We start from the raw sequence: 18,759 nt of genomic DNA on the forward strand, positions 1-18,759 counted from the left end.
ACAATTGCTTATAAAAAAGAATATTTTATTCAAAAAATTGAAATTGCGCCTAAACGGCTGCAAATAGGCATACACAATGTTAATAAAAATGGCCTTAAAATTTAAATTTACATTTATATCTAGTATCAGAAACGGTAGTTGCCATTTAAAAAAAAAAAGTTTTCGACATTTTTTGATTATCAATTTAAAAAAATTGCAGTAGGCGTATGAAACATAAAAAGAATGTCGTTGATAGCGCAAAAAAGCGGCCAAAACTTTGGCAATTCAGTAAAGTAAAAATGAATTATTTATATCTGATGGTTCAGGAATTATAAATGACATAGGTCAAAAACGATGACAGATAAGGATTGATAAAAAGACCTACTATACTCAAAAGTTAACGTAGAATCGAAATGTGAAGTCAAAATGGGGCCTTTCTATTTAAAAAAACAAAGATGGCATCGATTTCCGGTATTACTGGAAGTGCCGCCATTTTGAAAATATTTCATTTGAACTTGAAATAGTCGATTATAGTCAACTACCAATTTTCATATTAATATGATTTTGGGAAATTAAAAAGTTTCTAATAAACGGGCTAAGTGAATCAGCCTGTATATGGTGGTCCAACTAGTACCGTATATTATTTATTACTGTAAATGTTATCTTAATTATTATTATTACCATTAAAATGTAATTATGTTTTTAAACATATTCATAATAAATTATTCAGCATTTGCAACTCTGTCACAGCATCCAACTTGCAATGTGAGTACAAAGTGTAAGTTTGCGAAACAACTTCGTCGCAGCTTGACTAGTTCGGAAATTGATAATCCCATTAAAAGTTGTCTATTTCTCGTTGATGGGCTTGAAAGTTTGTGAGTCCGGTCCTGCGACAGGTAGTACGCACCGTTTCCCACCCCACCTCCAACCTCCACACTACCATTGAGTGTAAACTCGGCTTCGAAGGCATGCAAAGGTACATAATACCAACGGACAACCAGACCATCCCATTGGCGAATCGAATCACGTGGTCCAACGTTTATATGGTCACAGCCGCCTCTGACACTTGTTATTGTACTCCTTTCGCCACGAAAAGTGCACCGTTTCACGCCGTCCCTCCATTTTCCCCCATCACCTGAAGATGATCCGCCGTGCGACGTTTCGAACCCCGTGCCTCCGTCCCCGACTCGTGTGACCGACAGTCGATTGTTTACTTATCTCGGCGACAGTGGCTCAGCAGTGTCGGCGCCTGCTCTGATCGTTGATGCAGTAAAATGCAACTGTATGTGTGTACGTGGTGGTATTCGGTGGGACTATTTCGGCGAGCGTTTCCGGATCGGGTCCGGCGTTGTAGTGATATTTTCCGGTCGGGTTCGGTGCGCCTTTGATGGTTGTTCTGGTTGTTGTTCCATGTACCGTTGGATGACCGCGTGAATGACTTCAAAATGGAAGATATCGCGTTTAGTGACTGGCCCGGACAGCCGGTGGACCTCGGCTCCGGGGGGAACTCTTGGCTTCCGGCCTACGGCTTCCAGACGCCGTCCGCCCTGCTCGATCGGGACGACTTCTTGGGGAATCCAGGTGGGTAGCGAAGTGGGTGACATTGAGGCGCGTGGGACCGACCCACCAGCGGGACTTGATTGTTGTTGCACTTTTGCGACAGATCGTGATGATCTGACTGACCGTGGTTTTGGAAAGTAAAAGGTGACAGCGTCGTCTCCAAGTCTCGAGAGGAAATGACACTTTTCCGGATTGGAAGATCGGGAGAAATCGGGAAGTGTTGTTTCCCTCTCCAAAGAAAAACGAGTGGAAGTCGAGTTATTTACGATTCCTGTCTTAACCGTGTGTTTGTGATAAGTATCAAGATAAGATGAGGAATACAATTGTGAAAACCTTGCAGTTCTATCCCAAACAACGAGGAAATCATTCACGAAGGTTGATTGTTCATTCTTTACGAAAGTTAAAGACCTGTGACCCTATTTCTAAAACAGACGTTTACTGATTCCGACGAAAATAAAACGAATGATTCGAAGAAATTCACCAGAATCCACACCAAAGATTTGCTTCATCATATTTCCACAATTTCACGAATCACATCTTACAAATAAAACATTTTCTAATGATCGCCGATTGAAAATGAAGCATAATTTGCTATTCCATTTAGCTTCATTAAGTGGTTTCACAATAATTTACTAGAAATCAGTTTAATAATTTGTAGAAAAAGTTCAATCATCATTTATTTTCTTTTCACTCGAAACAATTTTTTGTGTAAGATCACTTAAATTGAGCAAGATCCAATTACGATAATCTGATATTTTAGTGCTTTGTCAACCAACTTGTATTTTCCTAATTTACGTTTTTACAATATCTTGGTTTATAACAGAACAAGAAGGGATGAAGGTCGCTGTTTAAAAGAAAGACAAAACACCAAAACAAACAAGAAAATGATTAGATGACATGGACATCTCCTTTTAGTACAAAATAATAGTATATTATTTGATGAGCGAGTATTGGTGGCTACTACTCATGATGAAGTTTGTAATCAACCGAATAGACAGTAGCCATTACGCGCGAGTAAATACGGTACTATCAGAATTGATTTTTAATTATTTTTAATAAAGAAAACATGCAGATTATGACGTACCAAATAATTAAGACATTTAAATATGTATTGCGTTGTATCATAGCAACTTTTTTGTTATGGGAAGATTTGCAAATGCAATTTTGTCATTAGTCACAATCTATGAATGAAGTAATGAGTCGTTACTCATGGCTCTATGCAATGAATAATTCGGCAAACGAATAAATAATGAACGTGTTGTTTATTACTACATATTTAAAAGGAGGAAAAAAAATGTGTACACAATTTACTGGATTACTTATACATAATATTTTTTTTTGCATTTTGTAGAATATGTTAATAATTTTTATTCAGTTAATAATTTATTTTTATAACTGTGGACGTTTTCTGTTTTATGTAATTTCGTAAACACGGTCTAGCCAAATTTTCCACCACGTCATTTATTCTACGTACGTTTCATTATAAAAGGCAACGAGCGTTCAAAAAATTAACGGTCGAGCAGGCCCGTGGTTTTCTCTCTCTTTTACAAACACATATTGCTTTTTAGTTGGTACGGTTTGACGTTTTCTTCAGATACATAACCTCACTTTAATGAAAATTTAAATCCAGTCAATAATTTAATGATCATTAAGCACCAAGCAAACCAGGAAAACCTCGTTGGTTAGTTCTTAATGAACTGTTAGAGAAATAAGTCACACCGCTTCTTCACTACACATATGTCATTTGACATTTGTGCTTTGACAGCTGATGAAGCTGCGCCATACGTTGACGGAAACAAAAGCAAAACACACAATTTTTTGAACGCTCTTTACAACAAAAACCTTTTGTTCAATTATTTTCAAATTAAAATTCAAAACTTAGATTTTCCAACCGGAACTAGTTCCATGTTAACAACCTTTATTTATTTATTTGTTTTTGTTTGTTTATCTCGAATTTATTGTGGCTTCTGAAATTGGTATAAACTCGTAAACACCTCTTAACGAAATCCTTCCGTCACATTTACTTGGCACAAATTAAACACCAAGGAAATAATTTAATTTGGTTTAGGATTACGCCATGCCTCTTCACCCACATAAATATTTATTTATTTCAGTTATGTCATCTGTGTTGGTTTTAATTTATTTAGTTCTTCCCATTCAATTCTTCTGTATTATCATAGAAAATCCGCTTTTTTTTTAGTTGACTCATTTTACATAATACTACTCGACTTAAGCCACTTTTTATCACGTTAAGTCAAGGTCGTGCGTCAACAAATTCGGAAAGCCGCAAAGCTCATTGTCTTTTTTTCACAATATTGAAACTGAGTATTTCAGCCTTGACTATGTGGCATTGTAATTCATAAAAATGTTCATCCTGTAGTAGATCCTTTCTCCTTTCTCTTGTTTGTTTCAGTGTGTTGTGCTATTCACTTTTATGACAATGTACCAGTTTCAGCAAATTTGACGCAACAAACATTTCTTATCATTAGCATAGAATTATAGGAACGTCCCACCTGGTCACACATTGTGTAGGTTTGCCAACGTAGAGTTTCACAAAGATCGTACTGTCTAGTTTAGATAAAAAAAAAACGAAATCACAGATTTTTAGCTCACACTTCCTGAGTTTTTGTTTGTCGATGACCAAAAACATTACAGATTGTAACGGAATGTCAATAGTGCCATATTTGTGGACTGTCAACATATCACAGCTGTCATTCGAGTGGATGACCCACTATCGGTATGAAGCGGTAAATTTTTGTAAATGCCGTTGCAACTACCCATTGTTCGATGTTACTTTATTTTCTTGTGCAAGAAGAACATTCAGCGTTTTCGCTCGGTGGATTCTCATTGTAGCGACATTAGAATAAATCCGTGAAGTTGGTCGTCTCTGTATCGTAATTGTCACATTTTATCGTCAGCAAGAAACTTGAGAAAGTGTAGTTTCAGAGAAAATATCGGTACGATTGCACGCATGAAAGCGTGTTGTGGAGGCAAAGGTGCCTTTAATAGGTCATCCTTTTTGAGATTATTAGGATAATTGTATCTTATATAAAAATGTATTAATAAAAATGTCGTGCGTCGTCCTTTTTAACATTATTAAAATATTTGTATCTGGATCTTATGTAAAAATGTAATACATAATAAAAATATCGTGCCATTGAGTTGGTAAAAATCGAGTTGTACAACGTACTTTTTTTATATCAGCTCAAAAATATAGATATTGATCAAAGTATCGTTACGAGATAAAAGTACATATTTTTAATGGATATTATCAAGATCTTTTGAATTATCGATAAATCGGTTGTCTTGTCTTGTCGTATAAAAATAGGCAGACAAGTATTAGAAATCATGATTTTACCAAGTACCTATGTATTTTCATAGTGGAAAAGATGTAATTTAGAAACAGTAGTTATTTACAGTGAGGAAGGCACAGCTTTCGTTCACGCGAATTGCGTGTTCGTTCACGAAGCGGAGCTGAGTGGACGATGCAATTCAAGTGAACGAAAGCGGCCTTACTCTCTGTATTTGGTTTTGTTCTTTGAAAATGAGTCTGTAACTTTGTATTGAAAATTTAAAATAAAAATAAATCACATTTTCGGACGGATGTTGCTATTGAAAAAAAAAACAAAATAAACAAAGTTCTGTAACGTCAATAAAGTGGTTGTGTGGACGTTGTGAAAATGTGGAAAGGGATCATGAAGAGTTATATGTTCCTGGTGATGTCCTCGGAGAGGCAAGTGCCGCGAGGTATCAAATGTTGCCTAAAAAATCAAAATTACCTTATCAGAAAGAAATGGAAAAATTTACGAGTGAATAAAAACCAATTAGTGAAAGACAGTGAGCGAAAAACGATGAACGAAAGAGAAACCTTCACTCACTGGTAACTATGGATGTAGACTCACTTTCTAGGGAGGTATCGAACAAAATCATTTTTTACTATTAAGGAATGAATTGGAAAAATTTACGAATGAAGGAAAACTAGTGAGTGAAAGACAGTGAGCGTTTACCTCAAGCCAATGATGATAAACCATCCTTGTGAGGAAGTCATTTTAGAAAAAATAGTTATTTGTGTAAGGGCAAAAAGTGTATCATCGAAAAATAAAATAACACTTGACTCCAGAAGTATTCATATAAATATTTTTTCCAGTTTTTTTTATTTTTTAGAAAAAGAAAACGTAAATTTCAAATTAAACTTTGTCAAAGTCAGTGCATCAGAGTAAGCACACTTGCCATTACCAAGTTGCGTTTTATAGACAGTTTATTTAATTGTCGCTGGTTGTGTCTTACTTTTATAAATTTTTGGGGAGTGGATTCTGGTAGTAGGTAATTCTGAGGATGTCTTCGAAAAGGCACAATTGGGCTTGTTATAAAAAAATCTAGGGAAAGGCGTGAAATGGATTTAATCAAAGAATAGAAAGACAGAAGAAATTATGAACGACATCATTTTGGCACATTTTTCAAACAAACTGTACTCAACTGGTGTACCTATACTATTGAAAAAAATTGCTGTGATTAACTGGTTGCCTGAAAACAGGGGATTCTTATATAAAATAATTTAAAATAACACAACAGTCACAAATAATATTCGCTTTCCTGCTCGGCATTGTCTTGAAGAGAACTCTTTTGCTACTTTAACTCAGAACAGCGTAATTTACACATTGAAAAATGATTATCACTGAAAACTGCGAGCTGTCAAATGTCAGATTTACAAATGCAAAGAGGCGGCAAATTGGTATATGTACAAATGTACAGGGTTATTATAAATGATTGTAGTCGAAGCAGGCCATGCCCATGTTACGAAATTTTTGCCGCTTTCAGTGGATTGTCAATTTTTGTCGCTGTCACTGTCATTTTTTAGGTGAAAAGAGCGGTGATGAGAGTTTTATTTATTTTTTTTAATTAACGATTGAATCCAAAAATATTGAGTTGTTTGGCACCCAATTCAACTCCTGTGTGAGAAAGGTGTGTACTCAGTTATTCACATCATTTTGGTGTTTTTTTTATATAGAGCGGCACAATCATTTAGAATAATCCTGTATTATAAATCGCAGATAGATTCGATGTTAGAGATATACTAATAATAATAAATGTGTCTAAAATTTTTATGGTGTTGTATTACTGTATCTGTCATATGAACAGCTGTGAAACGTAAGATGGATCTGTCAAATATGTAGTTTGTTTTGGAGAGCTTTTTAAATATGTCATCAGTGATTTTTTTGAACGTAGGTCGTCTTTTTAGTGGACAAATCCTTCATATGCATAACCTCATTTTGACCATAAATAAAAAAAAATCGACCTTTTCAGTATATTTTATTTATATTATATTACTATTTTCTCTTTTTCAACGGTTTTTGAAATTCGTTTTGATGGTCCACTTCCACTCTTTCGTTCTACACTTCCTGTTTTACGAAATATTTGACTACAAATGAAGCTACGCCAAACAAAACAAGTACCAGGCCGCTTGGCCACACATTTTTTTGAACACACGTTACCTAGATAAAAGTGAACATCGTCCAGTAGTACCTTTTTTTTTGTAATTTATAACCACAAGAAAAGTGTGCTGGGCGAAAATGCACCTTCATTTATTTTACATGTGTAAAAAATAGTCGGCAGAATTTAACAATGGACGAAGAACATATTCGAATGCAAATTTGTCAAGGTTGTTTGGATCGTTTTTAGAAGGATACTACTTTTTTCGCGTGGATTTGTGTCCACCACTGCATACCATAAACGAAACAGCAGTCAAAACAATGAAAGAATGCTGTTTCTCTGCCCGCAAAAAGGCAAAGTCAATTTTGTCTACAGGAAATGTGCCATCGATATTTTGTAATATCGTTTACCGATTCTTATCTTCGAGAGGACGAAAGGATAACAATAGAGTACTATAGTTACTTTTTGGAGCAACTAAAACAAAACATTTGTGAAGGAAGAACAGATTTGCTTTGCAAAAATAAATGAACGGACAATGTTAGATTTTGTACTTAGATTTTTGAATACACTAAACGAGACATTTAAAAATATGAAAACGGTAATTTTACGTACTCACAAGCGGACGAAAAGCAACTCTTTTTCGGACGCTGACCGTGGCGCCATCTGTTGGTCTGTTTAGCAAGTTAGCAACGAAACCGACAAAACCGATAATTGTTCTGTCACCATAAATTATGTACATTGTATTCCAAATACTAAATTTCTAGTTTTGTTGACAAGCTGATAACAAATATGCAAAAAAATTAATATGTATTAATAAATGTATCTACATATTTGAAAAAGGTAGATACAAAATAAATTTATAATTTTTCCAATGATGTCTTTTGCTTTGTAGTTCGTGCGGTCGCCTAAAAAATTTAATGTGTACCTCTGCCAAAAAGTGCCTTTTGTCCTCGCCTGTTTTGAAGCCTCGGCTGCGCCTCGGCCAGAAAACTCAGACTATGACGAAAAAAATGCACTTTTTGACCTTGACACACAAATAACTATTATCAAGCTTTTCTTGGTATTGAATGTTTTTTAGACAATTTATCCTTCTACCAGCAGCTTTAAAACCACCATCGTATATTACATGACAAGGAACTAAATCTTTTCTTTGTGTATTTCCGAGTGTATGTTTGTTGCACAGTGCAGCGAGGCCAATAATTACACGAGAAACGAAAAGACATTTCTGTCCCGTGGTATGTTTCAATCGATCTAATTCATTTGATTACATATTTAATCGTAAAAGAAATTTTTGCAAAAAGAGCACAATTTTTAGATTTTTTTCTTGGTCATAACATGGCGTATAACTGTGACATTATTCAACACGAGTGGGTGCACTGATTGTAGCATAAATGTAAATGCATATTAATATAAAATAAATATAAATATTCACTTTTGTTCTATTGAACAGTTTGCATTGTGTCATTACTGATCCCACATATTTTCCTTCACCTCCAGCCTTTCCTGACATGGTCTACGATTTTACCCTAAAAATAAACCAAAACGAAATCTTCCGCCATTTTTTTGGCACTTTCTCCCGTATCCATTTTTTAAACAATTGTCTTATCTTGAAAAACGACTCCTTCAGAACCACCACCACAATCCGTTCATCACAAATTTGTAAAAACAAAACACAACCAGCGAGGATAACACTGTTTACAAAACCCCACTTGGCAACGGCAAGTGTGCTTACTCTGATGCCCTAATTTTGCAAAAGTTGAATCCAAAGTTTACGGTTTTTATAGAAAATAAAAAGTAATGAAAAAACCACAAGTACAGAACTAGAGTAAAGTGTAGTTTTCTCTTTCCTTCCTTGTCATACAAATAACTATTCTATTCTGTCGTAACAAACTGTGCAAACTCGATAGTGTTTTGTCTACGACTCATAGATACGTTTTAATTCTCGTTTCAATAAGTTTTCTAGTTAATTAAATAATAATTGTTTCATATTTGTATGTGTTTTCCTAGTATTTGGGTGCGCCACTGGAAGATAAATCGTGTATTTATTATTACACGTCGTGTAATAATAATAATTATTGAGGAAACCCTCGGAATTTCTACCTCTTACATTCCAAGGGTATTTTGTATTGATTTGGTTACTCAACTGTGACACTTAATTGGTTGCAGACGTAATTAAATTATGCGACGTAAAGGACATCGGTTACGTATTTTCCCTGCACGTCCTCTGATCGTGTCCTCTCTTCCAGACGCTGAATACTTCCTGCAGACGACCTCCGCCCCTTGCCTCTACCTGGAGACCATCCACGAGGAGACGTCGGACGACCTGCGTTCCGACAGCGACCTCTCCGACGTGAGGGCCTCGCCCTTGGGATGGCTGGCCACGGACTCCGAGACGGACTCGGTCATTTGTATGGACGCAACAAGTGAGTGAAATTGTTGCACGCGCGCCGGAAAAAATGCAACTCGACTCGAACTGTTTCGCTTTGGAAAAAGTGCTATTATGCAACGACGTAAAAGTTTTATTTTCCAATTATAGCTGCGAGATTGGGCAATTTTGCAACCGCAGAACTGGATCTCTTTCCGACGACCGGAGACAATCGAATCGAAGCGTGAAGTCGGGAAAATTTTACGCATTTTCAATATTTGAAAGTGCGCTCGTGTGGGTTGTCGCGGAAAGTAGGAGGGAAAATGTGTAAATGCTTGCAGCAAAAAAAACTAAGTAGATCTGACAAGGCAAAAAATTCTTATTGTGCAAGAGAATTTGACACCATGACAATATGAACTGACATATTTTTTAAGATGCATTTTTGATGGATATTCAATGAAAGAACCATAACAATTACGAGTATTCCACGCCCCGTGTTAGATCCACCGGCCAATCACATCCGTCGTATTTTCGGAATACACGGCTGGATCGCCAATCGGATGCGTTTGTAAACAATAAGTCGCGCGTCGCGTAGCAACCGCTAAACGAGGCACAATTTGATTTGTCATATATTCAAAAATCAAATTAAATTCAATTTTCAGATTTTTTTTTTGTATAGTCGTGGAGAAAGTAGTCTTCTACTCACGTATAACGGCGATTATTCACTCGAATGATTCCACCACTCGCCTACGGCTCGTATTACAATTTTCATCCTGCTGAATAATAGCCATCATTATACGCTCATTGAAGAATGTACTACATATTATGGTTATCAAAAAACTACATACAGGGGTTATATAGGGCAAAATTATTTTTAGATATAAAATCAATCGTCAGAAAATTCAAGAAAATTTAAAATATTATCAGTAATTAAAACTGATGAAAACCAGCGCAGAGAAAAAAAATACATACTTTGTAAAAATAAACTTCATTTTGCAATAAACAATACACTTTAGGGAGCATTTCAAAGTTTAAAGAAAAAAATGGAAATTAAAATGTTTTTCAGTATTAAAAAACCAAAATGATTGGAAATTACTTCCAATTGGCATTCAAAATTTCTTTATACATAGTATGTAGACACTATCAATTTTTAACTATGTACATACTTACTGCAATTTTTTTTTTTTAATAATTGTTACCAACCTATGATAAGTAGGTAAGTCACGCGAAATAAGAGTATTTCGCGGCGCGCTTTTGAACGTCTCTCCTGTCTAGACTAGACATAGCTTCAATAGAGCGGTCCTTGAATTTTGCTATAGGTAGGGTACCTGCTGCGATGTGGGGGCGAATTAAAATAATATCGCGCGTTCAAATGAAATCCTGGGCTGAGTAGGCGTTGGAAAAAGTAAACCGTTTAGAACAGAAAGTTTGAATTTCCCGCCATTTGACACGAATGACATTTGTTTATGTTTAATCGAGACATAATTGAACATGTTTGTTTTCAGCAAAGGGTGCCCTTAGATATTTGCAATGTAAAACATTGCAAAGAAAGAAAAAAAAAGAAAGATTTTTCAGGCTCTAAATTTTAGATTAGCTGTCAACATGCTCCAAATAATTTACGCTTTAAAAAAGCGTAACACGTAACGTTTCCAACGCCTTCCCAGCCTAGGATTTCATTTGAGCGCGCGATATATCCGGCGTTTTTTTAAATTTCATCTCGTAGTAGGCGTTGAACAGTCGATTGTGAACGCACCACTCGTGTAAAACGTAAGATTCAAACAGCTGATGTGATGAGGTGAAATTAAAAAAAAAAACCGATATTATGATAGGAGTTTGATAAGAAGCATTTTGTAGCACGCAAGGGTTAGAGCACGACGAGCTTGCGAGGAGTGCCATGAAAGAGTAAGTGCTACTAAATGCGTCATAAACGAGCTATCCATACACTGTTTTGTCTATTTTGCTCCTTTTTAAATGAAAAATCGCAGTTTTAAAATTTGGAGAATTTTATGGTGCTTCGTAAAACAAATGTTACAGTTGAAGTTTAATTTGAAGTTATTGTTTTGTACTTATATCGTTTGTTTAGCGTGATTTGGCGTTTGACATTTGACATTGAAAGTTACCAACCTTGCAAATTGTAGGCACTGGTTTATTACAACACTCTAATCAGTTATTAACGCACTCTTTTGAGTCCTATAATGGCTTTGTTAATTGTTATAAACCCAAAATAAAAAAACATACTTATTCTTCAAAACTGTAACAAATTTTATAAATTGTTCAAAAAAGTCTTGACTATTTTCCTCTGATATATTTTTTATCGTACGTATTAATGCGAGCAAAATTTTAATTTGACTGTATACAGGCTGTTTGATGAAAAACGCCTCAACCCATAACTTTTTTATTTATTACCCGATTTCAATGAACAAAAAAATCAAAGATATGGTTTTTCAAGCGCTACAAAACAGCCATAAAATTTAATTTTTTTGGCGTTATCTTCAATAGCTAACGATAGTCAACTTTTTTTTTTAAATGGACACATGTAGTTTTTTAGGCTTGGTCTGGTAAGGTTTTTTTTTTCTGAATCTCATGATGTATTGAAAGTTATCATTTGGTTCATAGCTAACTGAAAAAAAAAAAATAAAACAATTTTTTGTGGTTCAGCTTATTATAAAATTTTTAAGAGTGCCGTGAAAAACAATCGGAATCCAAGTACGATAAATGTCATTTAAACGTCAGCTTAGAAATTTTCATCTGCTTTTTTAAACTTTTTTTATTTAAGTATAAAATAACAACATTGTCAGTCATGCAGGATAGCAGTCATTTGACTATTATTTTATGTTCGAGTGTAATAATCGTAATTAGTCAAAAACAAAAAGTTAATAGAAAAAATAATAATAATTATAAAATTTGTTGCACAGTCTAGGACTGGCTTACAAATTTTATAATTTTATTATTATTCCAAGCAAATAATAATAAAACTTCAAGATTGCACCTGAAAATTTTCAAACTCACACTTGACATTTGTTGCTATTTGTATTCCAATTGTTTTTCACGGCACACTTGAAAATTTCATAATAAGCTGAACCACAATTAAAAATTGTTTTATTTTTTTTTCAGTCAGCTATGGACCAAACGATAACTTTTAATACATCATTAGATTTAGAAAAAAAAAACTTTACCAGACTGAGCCTAAAAAACTACATGTGTCCATTAAAAAAAAAAAAGTTGACTATCGTTAGCTACTGAAAATAACGTCAAAAAAAATTATTTTATGGCTGCTTTGTAGCGCATGAAAAACCATATCTTTGGTTTTTTTGTTCATTGAAATCGGATAATAAATAAAAAAGTTATGGGTTGAGGCGTTTTTTATCAAACAGCCTGTATACAGTTGGTTGCAAAAAAAAAACGGGAAACGAAAATTTTCCTAATGTAAATTTGGTTTTGTCCATTTGTCAATTAATTGTCTACTTGACAATACCGATCAAATATTTTTTTTTTGTTCGACACTGTCAGAATTTCAGAATGTTCTCCTATGTGAACGGATTTTGATAAATGTGACAACTTGTCAAAACGAAACATTAATTTAATTTTAAAGATTTTAAGGGATTTGGAGCCTTTAAGGGGGTCGTCGAACAAAAAAACGTTGTATTCAACTCGTTCTTCTGTAAATTGGACTTTTTTTGGCACTCGAGGGCCTTTAAAACGCTCATTTCACTCGCCCACTCATACCAAAAAAAGCCCAATTTACACACGAACTCGTTAAATAAATAACTAAAAAATGTCATTGAATTTCGACGATAATTCTACACACTATGAAACAATTGTAAAAATGTGTCAATTTTATTCTGACAGTTCCCGTTTTTTTTTGCAACCAACTATGCATACTATGTTCTGTCTTTTATGTGTCATGTTTTTTGTTTTTACTTTTTTAATGACAATTGATTGATTGATTTTGATACTCTTTTATTTTTTGAATCGAGCGCTTGCTTTCATTTCCACTGCACTACATTGAAATTAATTTTCTGATCCTTTCGGTGCATACCATGCAGACTAGTGAACGCCCACCCTTAGCATATTTGAAAAATCTATGTTAATGATCCTCGCCTACTCCTCCAGCTCACTTTCTCTCCACACGAATTTCCGTTTTTATCAGATTTTTTTTAAACTTCATTAATATTTTGTTTACTTTATGACTCACCATCTTTTCAATACTTACACTTTACATCACAATCAAAAAATTCTTCTTCATCGATTTTTACACAGGAAGCAGTGTTTGATGACTAGGTATCATAAAGCGTCATCCGATCTATTTTTTTCCTACACATATACTTACTATTATATTGCTCATAAAAAACAGACATGGTTTGTTTCATGTCTTTAGAGTACACATAGGGCCTATACTGGGTGAGTCAAGTTTTACGCCCGATCAAAAACACCCACTCTAATCGATTTAAAATTCTCAAAAAATTCAGAATCGATTCTATAGAAACTTCAAATTTTTTAATGAAACAGGTAAATACATATTTTGCTTTAATTCACTGAGAGTCCTTTCAAACGTTTAGGAAACATTTGGTGGCATTGAAATCATGAAAACATCACCGGTTTTTGAAATACATAGAATTGGGAGATTACTTCCACAAAAGAGGTCTACATGGGTTGTTTATGATACCCTTTAGGGACTTAAGAAAAGTTCTCAACAGATGTTGTTGGCTGTTTACCAACAATGAGGTATTTATTTATGAGACTGTAGTTGTAAATCTTGGTAGTTTTTCCCTGTTAATGTTAAAATTGGAATAATTCAAAAACTATTAATTTTCGTTTGATTGGAATTTCATAAAAGTGTTCTTTGAATTAATTGTGAATTATGAGCGTCCACGAAAAAAAAATTGTTTTTGCTCAAAATCGATTTTCAAAATGAATGAAGTGATGGGGAAAATTCATTGCACACATTTGAAGCCTTATATCAAGGGAATGTAACCCAAACGTTTCGTAATTTTTACAATTTTTTTAATAGAGTTTATCGTGCGGGCGGTAAAACTTGACTACAAGGTGTCAGGACAAAATGATTTTTTTCTATAATTGATTCAAAAAATTGAAATTCACGCATAGTTATCTGTGCATGAAGTGGGTCATTTTCTTACGAGTATGTATTTTTTTTACATTGTTAGTAAGATCGAAACCATAGAAACCATACCAAACAATGTGTGAAATGCGATTTCACGCACACGACTATTTCTGTATTTTACTTCACGCACTGTTTTTTATTAGTTACCTAGCAACATGGTCACTGCATTGAAACTTCAGAGTTCCTTCAAAATTTGAATTTTTAATTTCAATTTTTTGAATCAATTGTAGAAAAAATATTGTTTATTTTTCGTGCGTGAAGATGTTTTTGTGCATTCAAAGGCTTATACTGCCTCGACCTGCGTCTCGGCGTAAAAGAGCTTTTCATGCACAAAAAACACTCTCTTCACGCACTTAATATAAAAATAACTACATACATATTAGGTGTGAAACATTTTTATACATATTATTAATAAAAAATAAAGGAAAAACCTGAAAATTGTACGTTTTTAGGAGGTGGAAAAAAAATCAATCATGAATTTTAGGATTGAATCGTTACCAAACAATAAAACAATTTTCCAACACCTACTAATAAAATCGTACTGTATCCATCAAAATCTCGTTGTTAAAATCCCAAGGACAGATAATATTTTATTGTATTCGCTAGAATAAGTGGAGCAAACTGAAGAAAAGTCACAGAAAATGTGTTTCTTCGAAAGATCAAAAATAAATAAAGCCCCTACCATATGGACAAAATATTCACTGCTGAAACCAGTCAAACTAAAAAAAAAAGAAAAATGTTGATATGGTAACACTTAGGTATTTATTTTTCATTTAACAACTTGGGACTTTTGAAAATATTTAATCCGTCCGGCATTGAAACTGACACTTCCTTGAAGAAAGGAATTAAACTATGTATGTAGTACTTTTACTCCCCAGAGTTTCAGAAAATTGTTTATTTATTGTAAACGATTTTTATAAACAAATTTATAGTAAATATTTAGAGCAGATAATGTTCTCGAGATTTTTACGCATCCCGAGCATATTTGTTTTTTTAGATGGAAATTAAAAAAAAAATGTTTTAATTCATTTGAATTATTTATAAGCGAAACTATTCGTAAGATGTAAGATAAAATTTGTTGAAATAATGCAGTTTGTACATAAGTAGTGCACAAAGGTATAGCTTTAGGCAACAACGCTAGATGGTATACAAGTGATCAAAAAGAAAACAAATCAGAGCAAGCGTTGCAAATTATCAGTCATGTCGTAGCGGAATTCTATGCAAATAAGCAGTCAATGCATGGACGTAGACAATTTGCTGTCTCAAATGCCACTTTATAATAAATCGTACCTCATGAATTTTAGACGGTGGAATTATAATTTTGCATTTTATTATTATTTTCTGATGATGGAGAAAATGTATAAAATAAACAAGAGCAACATTTTACATTCGTAAGAATGGGCCATTTAGCAGCTTTATTGCCAAACACGACGCCACTGATAAGCAGATTTTTTGGTGAAATGTCAAAGAAACGTCAACGATATGCTGTTGTTAACCTAAAAGACAACAAAAATGTAAAGATATGTGGAGCGAAAATTGTTTTTTTTAAATACACCAAGGGTTCACTAGTCTTCATTGTACGCATTGGATGCCTCGAAAAACTACAATTTGAATAATTAAATTAGTTGTGTTCACTACGTTGCACCATAAATGCAGCTTTATACAGGATAATGCTGAGTTTATAATGACGCCAGTTAGGATTTCAGTGTCGCAAAATATAAACTGGAGAGGTAAAAACGAGAAAATATGATAAACAAAAAAAGGTTCATTGTACCTATTTGAATACCTACATTCGGTTTCATTCATACAATGGTTGCACAATCACAAACCATCTAATAAGAAAATTTGTTCAAACAATACATTTTGTAAATAAGTAGTTTTGACATAGCAAATAAAGTCACGGTATATTTATCATTTATAATGTATTAACAATATTAAAAAGCACTCTTTATAATTCTTTTATCTTATGATTACGATAAAGGGAATTTAATGGACCAGTTGACATTTACAACTACAGCTTGCTGTCGAAACGCACACGCATGTCAAGATGTAAGGAAAACAATCCAGTGTCGGATTAAGAGAAAAAAGAAAGACTTTTGTGACGATTCCTTCGATTAAAACTGCCCTGTTAGTGTTCTGAACACGTACAGTATTTGCAGGAAAGTTTCTCTTCTATAAATCAACACCAAAAGAAAGTTGTCAGTCTTTTAATATCAGAAAATCTTAAAAAATATCGCTTATGCTTGCATACACTCAATCCTGGACATAATTCAAGAGAAAATCTTGGCACAGTTTTGCTTTAACATTGACTGTGACGTCATATTGTACAAACCTTTACATAACAATAAACTCAACAAAAAACAAAGTGTAACGATTTTTTAATAAGACGGTTTTTTTCAAAAATGACTTGCTAAATTGCCAGATCCATAGAAAATTTCTAATCCGAATATGTATATTCGGCCATAGTTCCTTTCAACGAGACACCTTTATAACTGTATTTCGCATCTTAATTTTTTGATACCTATATTGTTTCAACAAGATCGCGATGTTTTTCTTAAAAATGATATTTTGCAGGAAACATTGTAGTTTTATTTGTGATTATTTCCTTCATGTGTTTAGCAACCAATTACGTGACAAATATTGACCAATCAAAACGAGAAAACAAAAAATAACCCGATAAAATTTCTCTAAAATGCACATGTGCAATAATCTGATAAAAAATGTCGGTACCTGATTTTTTGTTTTAATTATTTTGAATAAAAAGGATTGGAAATAATGCGTTTGGTTTCATTCTACTCAGGAAATAATCAGCCCTCAAACATCCATAAATTATTCGGTCAGAAGACCAATTATTGGCAAATAAGAGCACGAGACGAAGTCGAGGGATGTTTTCGTTCATTAGCAAAAAAATTTTGCACTTGGGATATAATATGTGACAAAAAACATCTCCAGCATCTGAAGGAAATGCATATTTCTGTGTAATCTTTCTGTGGTTGTGTACCCGAATGCTGTGACATTAGTCGTTGAGCCGAGTGTACAGTCTAATAAAATAGGGTGTGGCTCAATAAATAAAACATCTATATACTTATTTTATTTTATTTATTTCTGTTACAAAATTTTCAAATTTTTCTCACAAGCAGGTCAGCAGGTGTGCCAATAAAATGACACATTGCACCAACAGTTCCTCATATCTTTTGCTGGAAATTATGACTGAACATGAAACATTGCGAGATACCGTTGTTTATTTTGTACGTTTCGTTTTTTCATAATAATTTACAACACACCTTGGTTCGATTGATTCAGCGCCCAATGAAATCCATTTTCATTTTCAAAATCACGCAAAAAATCCCCGCCCATGACTATTGTGCACTCTGAGGTCTGCAAATGATTCTCTAATAATTACCAATTAATGACTCTCATTTTCTTGCAATTGTTCCTCTTTGTGGTCCATTGTTGAGCGTGGGTAAGGTCGGGAAATAAACCGGTTGCAAATATTATTAATTAACTCTAATCAGTTATGTAAAGTTGTAAAATTGCAGTATTAATCGCAACGTAGTTGTTCCATAAACAGTCGGTCGATATTTGCGCACGGATCTGTTCGATAATTATTTCCTACTTGTGGAATTTGGGTGAGTACGATTAGCAAATTTTCCAACTGTAGATTTCCGTCGGTAGTGCACGGGTCGTCGCCTAGGTGGCGCCACCGCACCGAAGCCCAGCCCCCGCACTTGTCAAATTGCAATCGAAACGTTTTGATTGATTGTCAATTAACCTAATCCGATTTGTTCCCGGGCCCGTGTTAAATTAAGCATTCGCGTTGGATTTAATTCGATTTGAGATGCAACGTGAGCTTTAAACGATCTCGCCGAATTAAATTCGCTCCAGTGGGATTTTAATTTTACACAACTCCCATAAATTAAACTGATTCCGGGATGGGACGACCTTATCACGGTTATCTCTCCGGAGGTCGCGCTTTGTTCTTATCACGAAAGTGACAAATCTGTGCCGGTTGCGTCTGGCTTTGTTTATTAATCACGTTTTATTTTTAATGCGAGGAAGACGATCGTTAAGAGGATAATTTGTTCATGAAATCGCCGCCAATTAAATTTGATTGGGCCGGCACTTTGTGGGAAACGTTCCCACATTTGGACAGTTTTGCAACTTCCCTTGAGGACACAGTTTCGAATGTCCCCGTTTGATCATTTCACTCTTAGAACCCCCAAACGATAAATTACGCTCAGTTGAGCGGAAACAATGGTAGCAACTTTCCGGGGTCATAACAGGCTTAGTTTATGCACCGACT

At 34.3% G+C, this 18,759-nt stretch overlaps 1 protein-coding gene across 1 annotated transcript in view; it reads left to right on the top strand.

The window, feature by feature from the left end:
• Positions 1 to 1,016: 1,016 nt before the first annotated feature.
• LOC138136207 (serine-rich adhesin for platelets) overlaps positions 1,017 to 18,759 on the top strand; it is a 38,194-nt gene continuing 20,451 nt past the window's right edge. The window contains exons 1-2 of the mRNA XM_069055265.1: positions 1,017 to 1,560; positions 9,216 to 9,392. Of these exons, the coding sequence (XP_068911366.1) occupies positions 1,425 to 1,560; positions 9,216 to 9,392 (313 nt within the window). The 5' untranslated portion in view covers positions 1,017 to 1,424. The remainder of the gene's footprint in view (positions 1,561 to 9,215; positions 9,393 to 18,759) is intronic.

The sequence above is a fragment of the Tenebrio molitor genome, chromosome 8, assembly GCF_963966145.1.
Source record: "Tenebrio molitor chromosome 8, icTenMoli1.1, whole genome shotgun sequence".
In the NCBI taxonomy this organism is placed as follows: domain Eukaryota; kingdom Metazoa; phylum Arthropoda; class Insecta; order Coleoptera; family Tenebrionidae; genus Tenebrio; species Tenebrio molitor.